The sequence below is a fragment of the Scatophagus argus genome, chromosome 11, assembly GCF_020382885.2.
Source record: "Scatophagus argus isolate fScaArg1 chromosome 11, fScaArg1.pri, whole genome shotgun sequence".
Classification (NCBI taxonomy): Eukaryota; Metazoa; Chordata; class Actinopteri; family Scatophagidae; genus Scatophagus; species Scatophagus argus.
In genome coordinates this window covers 10,573,479-10,590,044 of record NC_058503.1, presented here as the reverse complement: position 1 = coordinate 10,590,044, position 16,566 = coordinate 10,573,479, and the positions used below count along the sequence as shown (strand labels likewise).

General features: G+C 40.0%; 1 protein-coding gene across 1 annotated transcript; it reads left to right on the top strand.

The window, feature by feature from the left end:
• Positions 1-32: 32 nt before the first annotated feature.
• On the top strand, positions 33-16,030 carry mospd2 (motile sperm domain containing 2). Its single transcript, XM_046404577.1, has 15 exons — positions 33-338; positions 434-491; positions 919-1,074; positions 2,049-2,135; positions 2,275-2,429; positions 3,777-3,837; positions 3,966-4,004; positions 4,126-4,250; positions 4,471-4,644; positions 8,856-8,974; positions 13,153-13,246; positions 13,492-13,588; positions 14,187-14,307; positions 14,481-14,583; positions 15,464-16,030. The coding sequence occupies exons 1-15, from the start codon at positions 306-308 to the stop codon at positions 15,614-15,616; spliced, it is 1,575 nt and encodes a 524-aa protein (XP_046260533.1). The 5' UTR covers positions 33-305; the 3' UTR covers positions 15,617-16,030.
• Positions 16,031-16,566: the final 536 nt, after the last annotated feature.

The window sequence follows — 16,566 nt, the reverse complement described above, 5'->3', positions numbered from 1 at the left end:
GATAAACAGTGAGTTGACGACATTAGCTTAAAGTGTTAAGCTCGCCTGTTGTTTTTTAAGTGAATCAGGTGTATAACTGATTAGATAAACACAACTCTTCTTCCTCTTAAAATACAACCCAACACGTCCTCTTCTATTTAAGTTCAAACAACAAAAGAAGAGGTGTGGCCACGGCTGGGACCAAAATGGCAATAACAGGGCGGCAGTTTCACACTTTGCTCTGATTCATCTTGCTTAAACCTTAGCTAACTAGCTAGCTCAACGAGGAAGTACCACAGAGAAGGAAATCTCCGGGACAGTTGAATATGGCCGAAACTGATCAACACGAAGGAGCGCAGGTATCGTGAATTACCGTTAGAACGCACTGAGCTATTTCACAAATCAGTCTGTTGAAAGAAAAGACGTGTCTGACCTGAACGAACTCTTTTAACAGGACATTGAGAGGAAAATTGAAGAGACAAGACAGAGATTTAAGAATGAGTTCCTCCAAGGTACCACAGTTATTATGGATAAGCTGACATGAACTTGCACCATGACCGGTCACTTGCTTTTGAATGAATTTCGGGTTATTGTCAGCGGCATAAATTCATAAATTCTACATATTGTAGGTTATTTGTACACTAGTTCGCTAGCCGTGAATATACTTTGTCATGTTGATGACATCATGACCTAAATGCTCAGATAAGCTCCGACAGTTCACTTGCTAACGTTAGCTCTGTATTGCCATATGTAATGTTTAGACACTTTGTATAACGCTATGGCCTCCACGTGGACTTTACTAAGGTTTATAGCACAATGTGATCCCAATGGCTTTAACATAGTTTTAAAGGAAAGTCAGTGTGGTTGAAAGTGAAACTATGTACTTGACCTCTTTGAATTTGAACCCTGTGTGAGTCAGGTTTTGTGTTGTGTTTACAGATTCCACTGAAAAATATGACTCCAGAGATGTGGAAAGGCTTCAAAGCGATGATGCTCTGGTGGAAGGCTACCTGACATGGAGACTTTATGTTGTTGATGATGCCTTGAAAATGATTGATGAAAGTCTTCAATGGAGAAAAGAGTTTGGCCTGAATGGTAGGAATTCATCCTTAATGGTTTGTAATGCGATATGTCAGGCAACCCAGAAGTTGGGCTTGGCATTCTTCTGGATACTGATACCAACACAGTCTATTTATATTTTACATTCCTTACTTTGACAACAGTTAGTTATTTTTATGTCCTTCTATAGAACTGTTTTTACCCAACAAAAGATCTTTCAAATGTTAAATGTTGTCAAAGCCGAAGTAGTTGTCCAAAAACTAAAATGTGTAAAATTTTGCTTTCGGTTATGAACTACAAGATCAGTGAGTAAATAAACAAGTGGATGAATCTGACCAGAGCTTTTAAGCTTTTGGTACATGTCGGTTTTTGATGGCTGGTTCTACAGGCTCAATTTCATTTGTACTCAAAAAGAACAGAAGTTCAACCACCAGTGTGGTTTAAAAGTAGAAATGTTGACATTGCCATATTTAGATGTAAGATGCAAGCTTGCGACACAGGTCAGTGGTTGTCTTTGTGCTGCACTGGGATGAACCCAAACAGAGTGTCATTGTGTGTCAAACACGCGTATGCCCATGTATTAGCTGTCCCAGAGGACAATTCCCACTGTTTCTGTGTTCTGAGGAATTTTATGTTGCTCTTTGTTAGTCTTTAATCCAACAAATTCAATTTGTCAAACAGTTGTTTTTACGAAATTTGATTTATTGAAGCCAGTAGTCTACAGGGCCTTAGTTTTCTCTTAAGTCAAGCAGTTTCAAGTTTTAGGGAAACTAGAGTTTCAGAAAGGGTCTATAACACTGTTTAGTGTAAGAGTCAAGTGAGAGAGACTTCCTCTAGAAACTCCAACCATGGTTTACCTACATGTATGTTTTATACAATTTTTATTTACAGTTTTGTTTGTGCTTGTGTGCTTGACTCCTTGCCAGCAATGCCATATACTGTATATTGAGCAGTTATATTAGAACACAAACCAGTTAACAGTGAAATGTGTGTCTGCCTGTGAATTTCAGATCTCACTGAGAGCATAATTCCCAGATGGATGTTTGAGACTGGTGCAGTCTACCTCCACGGCTATGACAAAGAGGGCAACAAGCTCTGTGTGTACACATTCTGTTACAGACCTACTAACAGTAAAATGTTATACACTTACAACTCAGCCTTTGTTTAACTGTCAGACGACATATCTATTCTAATATCCCAATTAATGTTCTTTAAATCTCTGTTTACTGTGTTTAGTCTGGTTCAGAGTAAAGCTACATGTCAAAGATCCAAAAACAGTGTTGGACAAGAAGAAGTATATTGCCTTCTGGCTGGAGCGGTATGCAAAGAAAGAGCCTGGGATGCCACTCACTGTTGTGTTTGATATGACAGACTCTGGCATCGGCAATATAGTAAGTCCACGATGATGGTGTTTTAACGGAAACATTTTTTTTATGTGTCATGCTGTAATCTAAGTTCTAATTTAGTTTATTTTCTTGTAGTTATATCCAGGTCTCCCTGAAAAAAAAAACCTTTTCATTCCTTCCCTGTTAAATAAGCTTCACTCTTAATGTCAGTAAAAGACCATTTTCTTGCTGTGACTGTCGTTTAAATCCCGTTGACCGTGTTCATATTTTTTCCGTTTGAGCTGTGGTCTTGCAGGGGACTGATGCTCTTCAGTGCTTTTGCACTTTGGAGATTAAAGTAACCTTTAAATCCCGTTGGTCTATTCGAGTGGACCGCCTAATCCGTAAGACCCACTGTGTTGCAGGCGTTAGCTCCTTGATGAAGCTCACTGTTGGCGAGTGTGTTTCATTGGCTCGGCTCTTTCCTGGAGAAATGGCTCAATTAAGTACAACTAAATCAACACAAGCAATCCAAAAAAAAAGGCTAAATGGCTGAGGAACTTAAATATGAAATGAGTAGATTCAAAGGTCATTCTGGAACACAGCCTTACTGAGGCTTGTTTAATCACAGTACAATCTATAACATGGGTAGCCAGTATGATCTCATTAAGGCTTTGGATGGGAGCCTCCTGCATAGCAATGTGATTTCTAGCCAATTATGGAGCCTAGCCAGGGTAGCAGGGCTGCATCTATTGACGTATCAGCTGTTTGCCTGATGCTTGTGATTACTATAAGAGAACAGTAAAATATCAAGAGCAATTTATAAAAAACAAACAATGTTTTAAGTATGGCAGAACCTTTCACTTGGATATGAAGTTTCTAGATGAGATTTATGATGGGATTAGATCATCTAACCATAGCCATAGATTTTGTAGCACAGATGAATGGAATTATGTTTGAATCAGAAGCCCTTTATTTTTCTGTGGACAAAAGTGTATTTAAGTTTAAGCCACTTAATGCGAACTTGCTTTCTCGTTTTGTTTTGTTTTTTTACTTTTACATATTTTATGAAGATTGTCACCTTGAAGTGACTCAAGATGTTCGATGTAGGTGGTGCAATCAGACGGTGACAGCATGTAACAGTAATGTAAAACAAGGCGAAATCACATCCTCGGGTCTTTCCGAGGTTTTTCCGACATATCGTTTAAGAGGGATTTGGTGGTGGATCATTTGGAGGAGCCTGTAATGAATTTTCATTTTCTGTTAAGTGGGTCACCACAGATCGAGTGCTAGTTGAGACTGGACAACATTGTCTTTGTTGAAAATCCATAAAACATCTTTTATAGTCCTCACCAGCTGTGTGGTTCTGTTTTATACATCAGTGTGTGTGTGTTTTTCCGCTTTTTGTTTTAGGACATGGAGTTTGTGAAGTACGTTATCAGTTGCTTCAAAGTATATTATCCAAAGTTTCTATGTAAGTATCCAAAGTTGTCATTAAAGAGCAACAAACATTCATCCACATTCACCTATGTCAGCTTGTTTCATTAACAGAAATTTACAGCTACTTTAATGTCGAACCTGTGAATTTTTGTATCGTTTCAGCAAAAATGATCATAGTGGATATGCCATGGATCATGAATGGTGAGAATAAACCTGTCTTCTCTGTCTGTCTCCTGACTTGTATATTTTTAGCTTCCTCTGTGACTTCTCAAAATAATGATGTGATTCTGACATCTTGAGCACAAATATGATTCTGTTTCAGCTGCGTGGAAGATTGTGAAGTCGTGGTTGGGTCCTGAGGCAATCAGCAAGCTCAAGTTTGCATCCAAATCTGAGATCCATACGTTCATAGACCCTGAGTACCTGCCATCTCACATGGGTGGAACGGTAAGTTATCATGTCTTTCTCTAAATAGGTTCAGAGCGTGTGTGTGCATCAGTTTTCAGAATTTCCAGTGCTTAAGTCACATCATTATATTTATTCATATGGAAGTCATGGGCCATCCTGTGCTCACCATTCATGTTCAGTATTACTACACTGATTTAAATGGATGTGTGCGCTTTAAAACCACGTTTGCAGTGATCTGACTTATCTGGCTACATTCCAGGATCCCTTCAAGTACAGCTACCCACCTCTTCCTGATGACGACTTTCAAACGCCCATCAATGACAACGGGCCTATTGTCAGTGAGGACGAGACGGAGAGCAAAGAGGGTGAAATGGAGGGCAAAGACGCACTTGAGTCCAGCTTCAACTCTGAGGTTGCAGTAAAGCCCAAAAAGGTACTGATTGTTTCAGGTTTGATCAATCTAATTATTGCCAGTACTTTTGTTGTAGAAGTGGCTGAAACCCTAAATAAAAAAAAGAAAAACTTCACCATTTCATTTCGCTACAGTATAAAGCAGGACTGCTCCTTGTGTGTTATGAATGTCTCTTTGGCAGGGTTTCTTCATTTGATCTTTTCAGCTGTGAGAATATAGATATGAGTAGGTGTTATTATAATGATGAAATATTGCTGATGTTAAAACTAATATAGTTCACAGGGCCCGTATTTCTGTTGTTATCAGTACAGCTGCTCTCACGTATAATGTGAGCTGATATCTATAGTGTGCTCATAAATTCTGCTTTTGGTATTTCAGACAGTGGTATTCGTCCCTTGTAGACATGACATCCTGTTACTAGTCAAATTAGATGGTCAGAGATTCTTCCTGTTTCTTATTTCGCTCACTCTTTTCAAGTCAAGCCTGAAATTACAGCATGTAATCAGAGTCCTCTGTGGAGACAACTGTGAATTAAGTGGCAAGTAATGCCCTGATTTGGAAGAGCTCTTGCTCATTGTCTCTGTGAAGGTGACTCCTAACGTCTCATGCCGCAATTAAATCCTGCCAACAAAGCCTGTGCATCACAGCCAGCGCTCTGCTTCTCTCATCCTCTCAGCTCCTCATGTGGCCCATAGAGGTTGTCAAGTCAGTTATTTAAGCTCGCCCCTGCTGTAGCTAGATCCCTGTTCCCACCAAACAGCAGCATGACGCCCCACAGGCTTCATCTTGAATATGTCTACAAGAGCCATCAGCCTCCCTCTCACTCTGGTGTCACCAAATGCTACCTCTCCGCAGTCAAGGCTGCAGCTTCTGTCACATCCCTACAGGACAATCCAGCCCTCGCTTCATAATCTGTTGAGCTCCTTTTCTTGCTAGCAGCTTGCGGAGAAAGACTGGGGTCATCTCCGGGAATTCCTCTTGTAGACTTGTATTTAAGTTTTTTTTTTATTTTTTTTGTGGCCGTCGTAGTTATTTATTCTTTTCTCACTCTTATGCAGTTTTAGTGTTGCAGCTGTTATTTACAGACATCTTGTTTTGCTGTCACAGACTTGGGCTTAACCTACATTCAGTGTGAGGACGAGGACTCACGTCATGTGCTGTGCTCTAGCTCACAGAACGTTTTGAGGGGTTTTGTATCCTGATGCCTATAGGACACAAACTATATCCGCTGGAGAGTGCTGCATCACCCAAAGCTACTCCCATGAGCCTCCTAAGCCCCACCAAACACACAGTGCTCCTATTGTTGATAAACACCACATTGGTCATGCACAGCAGATTTAGATTTGCAAAGCAGAGATATGCAAATCAGTCAGTTGTTAACCTCAATTATAATCTACAGGCACTAGTTTGTTAATGTTCATATCGTAAACAAAACTGCATTTTCGGTGGGAGTGGCATTAGCTTGTGCTGCCAAACTAGCCCCACAGAAAAGGCGCAGAGCTGCCTTTTAGAGGATTACTGACTTGATTAATTGTGTTTCACCAAGCACTACAGTCCTCAGCAGTGTTATCAAAACATTTGAGTCAGCTCTGTGGGAGAAAGAAAGTTACTTTTCAGGTTAGCCAGGGAAACTTGTGTGTCATTCTGTAGTGACACACAAACAGTGAGGAGATCATAATAAAAGTGTGTGTGTGTGAATATGTCTGACTTAAGTTAAGTGCTCTAAAGGGGTTGTGGAGGAATATTCGGGGTGAGAGAGTATAGTAGTTAAACAGCTTTCTACAGTTTACTCTTAACTTTTTATGCATCAGTTAAAAATGAATGTTAATTGTTATTAATGTGCTAATGCTACTGCTGGCTCTGAATACTGAATAAAGTCTGAGCTCCGAAAACTGTACAAAGCCCGCCCTTTGGCCAAGAGCCCATTTCTTCATTCAATTCATTCATTTGTTGCTCTTGGATATTAGCCCAAAATGAATCTGAAACAGACTTCAGACAGGGAAAAGGCAAGGTTAGGGTGATGAGCATTACTGTGACACCTTAAAATAAATATATAATTGTCATGAGAGGTTAATTATCTGTGTATGCTGTCTATGGATATGCTTTCAAAACCCCAGCACTGTCTTATTTCTGGCAGCTCGTGTTGTGACTAAATCTGCAGTACTGATTTAATTTACCTGTTGGCACTTCAAGCCCGTCTGAACGCATTTCACCTTACCACCACCCCTACCCCACTCCCACCAAGCATCCCAACCTGAATTCTTCTGGCTTCCAGACTGCACTGCGCTGAAGGCTTAATGGCATCAGGAAGCTAATTGCCTTTTTCTCTGTTTTGAAACAAGGGCTGGAGATGGTAAGGCAGTGTAGGATCAGACCCACACAAGGAGCTCAAAGTCTGGAAGATTTCTACAGGCTGGAAAGGCAGGTGCACTCACGTGACTCCAAATTATTGTGAGTGCACCTCCCTCACAGTCGACTGATGCTGTCACCACCCCCAGACATGTTCATCCCTTGACCTGTCTTGGACCTCACATTTCAATTTGATCCTCTAAATTGTACTGCACTGTTTAAAGTCCACAAAATTTCTGACTTTGTTCTCAAGGGATGTAGGTTGAATGATGTAGCCTACTTTTTGCACTATATCATGTAAACAGTGAACCAAGGGAGCCCCCCATGTTTGACATTATAATCTGCTCAAAGACAGCAGCTAGCACAGTCACTACTGCCCCTTAACAATCTTACGTTCTAACCCCAGATTAAAAACTACTTCTGTAATTACTGTTTTAATACAGTAGACTAAGTTATTAACCCTCAGCACTACATTTTTAACCACTGGGGGACATTTTTAACAAAAGCCTTTTGTGCCTTGTCCTATAACATTATCTTTTACCAGGTCTGTGACTCTGGAGAGTACTAATCATGTATCTTGTGCCTTAATATGTACTTTATAATCAATAGACACTCCTTTTAATGAGCATTTCACTAATCTTTCCGTTTAAGATTAATATAAAATCTTCAATCATTTATTTGTCTTTGAATTTCACATCTTGTGCACAATGTGTAGAAATCATGGTAAAGTTCTCTAATTTTAGATATCTTTTTATTATGGTCTATTTTATTTCTTTGTGCATGATTATAATAATGTACGTGTTAATTTCTCAGAATAAATTGCCGTTTATTTTGTTCTTTGTTGATCTGTAATGGAATTTTTTTTATGAGCGTTATGGATGTAGCCAAATCAGCTCAAATGAGATTCCTACCAAAACACTGTGATTTTAATTATAAAATCTATATGACAAAGCCTACCATTTCAAATTTTCATTACTTGAGCATGTTTTTTTTCTACTCCCATTATCACCTAATTGTGTTGAGCTTGCTCTTTAAATGATGAATAAATAGAGACATTTCATCAGCAGCTGATTATCTCTTGATGTCTTCATTGTGGCAGTTGCATGACAGTCAGCCATTAAATTAAGATGACATGTTTTGTTGCTTATCACAGCAAATGACACACTTCCCCTCTGAGTCACAAATGTTCCCATCACATGCACAGTCCGCTCACCTTTGCTCCCTTTCCCTTCCTTCCTCCCACGATTTGGTCACTCTCGTCATCTGCTTTACACAATATGTGGTGCCAGAAACACTGTGAAAGCATCCATTTCCCCATGTGATCTATAATGGTCACCACTATGCAGACATTTCACAATTTCTGCACTGTCAGCTATTGTACGGTCTTCTGATCTGTCTGCGGCTGATACGGGTCAAAGTTTATGGATGTTTTAATGAAGCGGAACTCCACGTATGAGTGATGCTTTGGTTTCTGGTCTGTTTGAACTCGGTTTGTTCAACGTTTTTTTTTTTTTGGTCAGAAGTCATGAGTTAGTGGGCTGTTTTGGTTGGATTCTCAAATGGACATGCTGCTTGTTTTGTGCTCCATTTGGGCGCTTCTAGGGAAAAGGGTCAGGAGTCATCACGGGGGGGTTATCAGTGAAGGGAAAGAAAAAATTCAAGAAAAGATATTATATTGATAACACTTAACCACAATTTCACAAGAACCATTCATTAATCATTACTTATTTGGGCCAAGAGCTTCATTAACTGATAGCTTTCTCTGCATGAAGGGTAAGGGTCAAACCTTTCATTTTCAGGGAAAAAAATCAGATTAAGATCATATGATTACATTATCAGTGTTCTGAGCCTCTTTTCTAATTAAGTGCTCTTTGTTGTTTCAGGTGAACTTCCTGGAAGACAGTTTGAGGGCAGAAGACAATGACAAAGGAGACACAAGCGCTAGGACCAAAGGAGCCAGGAAGCCACTGACCACCTTCAAAGGCCCTCTGCTAGATGTTAGGTAGGTCATCCTGCTCAGGCCCCTCTCCACCTTGGCATCAGCCTATGGGTCTGTAGTTCACTTAAAGATGATTATGGCCACACTGGAGTTGGAAAGAGAAGGAAGGTATTGTCTGCACACTTACACTAGCTGTCTTTTTTTTCTGTGAATACAGTATAGCCCGTGTTTTGTTTACATGGATGTTTGCCAGATGGTGCATCACAAAATTTGTTGCCAGCATGAAAATTTCAGTGTGCAAACAACCTGACCTTTTCCTTTATGTGCTGGCTTTAGTTCTGCCAGGAGTGTGGCTGTTTGTTGGTCAAGTGTTTGACCACTTTGCTCCAGACTGAAATATCTCAGCAGATACTAAATGAATTACAAGGAGACTTTATACAGACTTTCATGGTCCCAAGAGGATGAAGTGTACTGAACTTTGTTGATCCATTGACTTCAATCTAGGAACTAGCAGGCTGATATTTTTGGCTTTTAGTAAAGTGTCTTAATGACTGTTGGATGCATTGCCTTGATATTTTGCACAGTCATTTATGGTGCCCAGAGGAGGAATCTTAATGACTTTGTTAAACCCTTTGTTTAACTTTGTTCGCAATTCACTTTTGCATTTGTGATTTTGAGAGAAATTATTGGATCAGTTAACATGAAATTTGGTACAGACATTAATGACCCACTCAGCGTGACTTGTAATCACTTTCCTGAGCCCCTGACTTTTCATCAGTCACCACCATCAAGTCAAAATTACATTTTGTCCAATACATTACATACAATACATACACGTGGGTTATGATAAAAACAACTCCAAAACTGATGGCATTCTGATCAGCCTCAGCTGTACATAGCATTTAGCACTGATCATTATATGTCAGCATGCTAACCTGTGATGGTGAACATGATTAAGCCTATACTTGCTTATTACCAGCATAGTGACATTGTCACTGTAAATATGTTAAACATTTTGACATTCGTATCCAACTCAAAGCACCACAGTGCAGCCTTTCAGAGCTGCTAACATGGCTGTTCACTCTCTAGGTCTCTTTCACAGCTGCAGTTTATTTCATTTGGTTCATTTGCTTCAAGAGGGGAAAAATTATACATGGTTGCCTTTTAGTTCTGGACAGAAAGTAGAAAACAAGCTGAATACACTGCTTTGTTCAAGGAAAATCCCAGCATTAACTCATGTTACCATGGTTACTAAATGATTTGCAAAAATAAATACAAGTCACTTCTTAAACATTTCATGATCATAAGATAAGTTTCATTGTAGTTTACTGTTGGAACTCATGTTAAAAGCTCATATCTATTATCAAGTATTCATTCATAACAGAAAAAAACAACTGGTTGTATGTGCAAACAACTCAACTTCATTGCACTGCAGTTAAAACCACTTTGTGCTTAGGAGACACAAGTGCCTGTTTGCTGCTTTGATGGCCAGAGCTGAAGGTATCTTCATCTACTCGTCCATATTCTCCTCCCAAAATTTCTGCCTTTGAGCAACCCGAAAGCTTGTTCAGGTGATGTGCTGTGGCTGGCTTTTCACTCTTTCCTCTATGAATAAATGTACATTCAGTTGCCAGTTATTTCAGTACACCAAACAACACAATTTGAACATCATAACTTCTTAAAGGTAAGATTTATTGCAGTTATTCTATCATGACTGCACTAATTTTTCTAGGTGTACCTAACTGAGTGCATGTGTATTGAGGAGCCATATGCAAAAAGCCAGATTATAAGGGCCTTGTACATATTGACAAAAATGTTCTCTTCACATATTGGCTCAGAGCCTAAAGTCATTATCGATGTCTTTGTACCTTTACCGCCTAATTGATCTCATCACACATGGGCAGGAATTAAGGAAGCTACCCATCAATTGATTAGTGAGAGACACCGATCAATGATCAATGATCAATAGAACTTTAAGAAAGGAGCACACGTCACCCTTTGCACATGACATATCATCAGACACGTTTTAATAGAGCATTGATTGAACTGCAAAAGGGTAATGACTTCAAAAGTAGTGCATTGCACAAGGGGCACAGCAATTGCACAATGATCCAATTTGTTTTGGGGTAAATACTTAGTGGTGCATTCACACACTATATATTACTTTTCATCATCGTAATGTGCATTGAGTTCTGCTTTTTACAATGTAACAGCTTTGATGTGAGGATTTTGACAGCTCTGGGCTGTGAATTATAGTGAGGACCAGATATAAATGAGCCTTATATGCAGTGTTTCCGAGCAGCATTAGCCTCAGATTCCAGGCTGTGGGCTTTAGAGGAGAGTAGGGGGCTTTGATCTTGTGTGTGCCAAATGTTTCCACAGCCCGGAGTCTTAACCAAGCAAGTGCCAGACCTTACAGCTGTTTTACTGAGGAAAAGGGAAGGCATGAAAAGGGGAAAAAATATAAATTTGTTCTTAACAGTTTTAGCCACTGAAAAATAGCCAAGCTGCATCAATGAGAAGCTTTATACATATGAAGCTAAAGTTATAATCCATTTGCTAGTTTCTTCTTGGCAAGTCCCCACTGCAATAAGTGTTGTCTGTTCACTGAGGCTGAATTCATCAAATCACGTACTGTTCATAGCCAAGTTATACTGTTGTGAAGTTGGCTTGATAAAGCGTCAGATAGTGACGCAAACTGCCACATCCCTTTATCTTAGGCCAGAGATCTGCTTTGAGTCTAGATTTCACAGCTTTTATGCATGATCAGATCTTTGTGCTGCTCCAGTCTAACTGAAACCAAAATAGAGAAATTTATGTTTTTTATTTTTTGGTTTCGTGATGGCAGCACCAGTGTTTTTTGGCATTCATTTGTGAGAACACCACCACAAAAAACCACACTCTCTCAACTCTCAACAACAAGCCTCACTGGCTTTTCTGCTAAAGTCTCCTATTTCTTTGACTTAAAAATGTGAACACATGTATTGTCCTGCATCTTAATGTATTGAATAATTCAGCAAACAAACATCCACTGGGGAAAAGCACACTGCTAACAGTTTGCCAGCCAGATAGTTAATTGGCTGGCTGATAAGCTGCAGCACGTTAAACACTGTGTAAACATACCTGCAAATGTCACTCTGGTTCATTTAGATGCTGGTGTGCTCCTTACTCTTCAATGCCACGAACAGCACACTGTGTGGCCACGAGTTAAAAGCTACATGCACAGCCATCAACACGCCCCTACGGTCACTAAGACAGAAGATTTCTGATGTTTCCCCAAAGATGTTTTCTCTGTCCTCTGTTTAATAATAATAAAAAACAACAATGAATGCATTTGAAAAAACATTATTTCTCACTGCAAAAGTGATCACTAAATGTGATTTTTAGTCGGATTTTAAATCTGATTTTAAAAAGGATGGTTTACAGTTTAGTATTCTGTTGCCTATATGGGCACGTAGATGTGACCTTAAGCCAGCTGAAAGCCTGAGAGATATGCAGCATAGAGGCTTTGAGAGAGGCATCAGGAAAGGTAGTCTGGAAACTGCAAACCACGGGATGGTTTTTCAACAGCAGGGCATTTGATTAATTGACTGCTTGTTTCGTCCCATATCAACTGGGTGTCAGTTGATTATAGGATTAATTGCAAATATGTGTGGAACATAAGCCACAAAAGCTCATAATCTACTGAAATGATAAAGGCTGGCATTATTACCTGTCTTATCTGCTTGTGTTCTAAAGGGCTTCTTTGTCAGATAATTTGTGATGCGTTCCTCTAAAGAAGATGGAAAAAATATTATTATCACAAACAGGTGGTCAACAGGGGCCTTCTGCTCAGTTCTTTCTCCCTGGGAAGCCTTTAGTTCAGTTATGGGAGATGTTTTATTGATTTTTTTGTCCACATCGAGGTTAAAGTAAACATGCTTGACAGAAATCCTGTTTTTGAAAGTGTGCTTTTAATGTTGTTTTTTTTGTTGTTGTTTTTTTTCCCAGCTGCAAAATATTGCTACTTTATCCTCACAAGACTCACTGAAGCAGATTTTTGGTGAGGGAAAGTGATGTGTTGCCAAAAGCTAAGAGTCTCAGGATAATCGTACCTTACAGACAACAAGGCACAGGAAGAGAGGAGAGAAACAGCAAAGCATGTTGTCTGCATCTAGAAATTGTATCCATGCTGAGGTGCACAGATAGACATTTTCTAACGTAGCTCTCTTTCACACCATCTTGTGTTTCTCTTCCTTCAGCCCTGCAGAGGAGCTCAGCTTTGGTTCTGGGGAGACAGAGAAAAAAAGCCTCATTGTTCTCAGCAATGTGACCAAAAATCAAGTGGCTTTCAAGGTGTGTGTGTGTGATGTGTGTGTGAATGCTGAAATGATTGGATTAGATTGATACATTTGTCAGTTGATCAACAGAAAATTAAGTTTTGACAAGTAATTTGTAGTTGAAATAATTTGTTAAGCAAAACTGCTAAACATTCACTGGTTCCAGCTTCTTAAATGTGACAAAGACATCAACATGAGCTGTGGGAAATTGTGATGAGCGTTTCACTGTTTCTGACATTTGATGGTCTGGTGTCTCCACAGGTACGGACCACAGCACCTGAGAAGTACAGAGTGAAGCCCAGCAGCAGCTGCTGTGAACCGGGAGCGTCGGTAGATATAGTGGTGTCCTTACATGGAGGTACTGCACTTAAGCTCTGCACTCTGCTCCACTCAACTTCAGAATAATCAAGTGGTCCGGTGTCTTACCTTCCAAATCCGCCACTTTTCTTTGCCTGACATGCATATTTCAAGACTGATAAAAGAATCACCTTCCCAGAACAAACCATCAGACAACTGACGGTGCTGTGGGAGTTTAACATTTTGTCTCCTTCAAAGCGTGGAAACGTCAGCTCATGGTTCTTATGTACTGCATATAACTCAATGCTGCCTATTTCAGGCTTGCTTTTTCCCATAGCTTTTATCCTGTGGTGTGTTTTTTCAATGCTGTCATGTCAAGCACGCTAAATCTCTTTAATAGAGCCCCTCTGTTTCTGTTTCTGATGCAAAACATTTAGTTTAGTTTGTTATTGATTTAAACAGAAATTGAAATTCTTTCCATTTGCTCACAATGTCTTGTCCTTCCTATTTCTTCTTTCTTTATGCAGTGGGATTTGAAACAGTATCAAAGCAAAACAATTCATACAAAAAGGTGGATATCCATCAAAGACTTAAGACCTGCAAACAGGAGCCTTGTATTGACTTGCATACATTTTTTTGGTCCAATTTTTTTTGTGCAGGTTCTCAAGCCTCTCCGCAGGACAGATTTTTGGTTATGGCTGCCGAGATGGACAACGCTGGATCACAAGAACTTGCACAGTTCTGGAAAGAAGTACCAAAAGCTAAGGTCATGGAACACAGGTACGTGCCTGTGTTGTCTTATTTAGACATGCCGGTTAATATGTGAAAGAATTTGTACACTCTTGGTGACGGTCTGGTGCCATACTGTTCTCATTACAGTTGTGATGTAGACTTGTAGCCTCCGCATGTCACCCTGATCGCCCATGCTTATTAGATTTATGACTTTCCCACAGATTGCGCTGTCATGTTCTGGAGAGCGCTAAACCCACAGTGAGTCCACTTAAGGACAGCCTTGGGGAGATGGGGACAAACGGGCAGCAGGAATTAAACACAGTGGTGAGTTCTGGTGGAAGGGAAGCCGCGTCCCTCTACTAATACTTATTATCTTTGAATTTTAGGGTATTTGATCATTGGGATACTTGAGGCCAGCATTTCTGGATTATGTAGACTGTGTATCCCTGACTGTTTTAAAACACAATGGAGGTCAATATTTCTGAGCAGAGATAAATGAGTCTGAAAGTGGTAAAGTATCATTTGAGATATAATCAACAGTTTTTTTTAATTATTTTTGCTGTATACTGCAGGAATTCTAACTTAAAGAAAACCTCATTAAGTACAACATGTAGTCCTAGTGTATAATGGTAGTCAGTACCTGGTTTAAGCGCTTACATATATAAAGATGAATGACGTGTCTCCACTTTCTCCCAGTGCAGCGATTACATCATTTGAAGCCAGAGTCTGTGCGGTATTGATCTGTATGCCTGTCCGACCCACTCGCAAGCAGCTGTCAGTCATGACGTTTCACCTCCTTTTTATAGCATCAAATAGCTAATTAAAACCAAACTTATCAGAAAAATTTATGCTTGAAGATACATCAAATTGCAGTTGTTTTATGTTAATGTATTTTATAGGTGCTGTTTGGCGTGTTTTTGAACTTTATACAAGACCGGTCTAGATAGTTTCCTCTTACTTCCTGTCTGTATGATAAGAAAACTAATTGCCTACCTATCTCTCAGACAGGAGAATGGTATCATCCTTCTTATCTAACTCAAATAAAAGCAAATAAGGAAATATCCCAAGAAGTCAGACTGTGCCATCAATTTACCGTACACATCTAACAGTCTGATTAGAGTCCATGACTTTCATTAAAAGGGTGTTTAGTTTTGATAAACCAGTGAACCAGTTTTTGTTTTTTGTTTTTTTTTAATCTCACCAGCTCATGCGAATGATGGCCTGCAACTCCCGGCTGGAGCGGAAGCTGGATACGTGTCTGTGGGTGCAGAAGGTTCTTATCGGGCTTGTGCTGGTCCTCGTGATTCTGAATCTGCTGTCTCTCTTCCTGCTGGGCAGTTCCCAGCGGCCATCCTGACCTGCCAGAGCTTCCTCCGCCCACGTCTGTCGACCACGGACACACAGACGGCTCCAGCGGGGCCTCAGTCGACCATGTGAGGGACAGTCGTCCTGAACTCCCCACCCACCCCGCCCCTGCCTTCTCCCCACAGGCTGCTGTCAAGAAGGCGAGGAGGGACAATTTTAGGGACATGTGAGTTGTTGTGGAGTTACTATAGAAAGAGCAAACGCTTGTCTCTTTTCAGGCACTTGAGAGTAAGTACAACAGAGAGACTTTTAACGATGTGACAACAAATTAATAATGTTATTTTTTAAGAGTCATCATGGAAAAATTGTGTATTTATTGCACAAGTTAGATATTTTTGTGATCATAATGTACATTTTTTATATTGTATAAATCAGCATAATATTAAATAAACTCTTTGGTCTATTTACAAAATTTGCTGAATATCGTAATGCTTTTCTCTGCCTAGTTCGGTCACGCAGTGATTATAAAAGATGAACTTTGAGCTAAAAAGAGCGTTCACATACGGCCTTTATCCTGAGATGTTAGCAGATGTTTTCAGTTGCTCAGTCGTCCTGTTCTGCATAAGCACTCACACTCTTTAATAAACCCTCATTACTCCAATGGTGTCTAACTGAAAACATTGCAGTGTCTGACCTTAGTAAACCCCTCCACACTCAGACCAAGGAGCCACAGGAGATTTCTGTCTCCACTATCTTGTCTATTTGTTTTAATTACCCCGACACTGGCGAACTAAAAATACCAAAGCAATTACCGCGTGTACAACGACATGGCACAACCCACTTGTAGCTTAGCGCTGATATCTATAACAAGATCCAGCTCGGAGCAATCAGCGAGCCGTCGCACAAGAAGTGATCACAACTGGGTTATTAGATGTGTGCACATAAGGGCTGTGCGGCATCAACATTTGCAGCTCGCTCGCAGTAGGTGGCCGCTGCTGGCAT

What these genes read in the sequence shown, in the direction of transcription:
- mospd2 (XM_046404577.1), top strand. Translation starts at nt 306, where the DNA reads ATGGCCGAAACTGATCAACACGAAGGAGCGCAG. An exon ending in TAAGAATGAGTTCCTCCAAG is followed by an intron (nt 492 to 918) that starts GTACCACAGTTA and finishes TTGTGTTTACAG; the next exon opens with ATTCCACTGAAAAATATGAC. An exon ending in AGCAGGAATTAAACACAGTG is followed by an intron (nt 14,584 to 15,463) that starts GTGAGTTCTGGT and finishes TAATCTCACCAG; the next exon opens with CTCATGCGAATGATGGCCTG.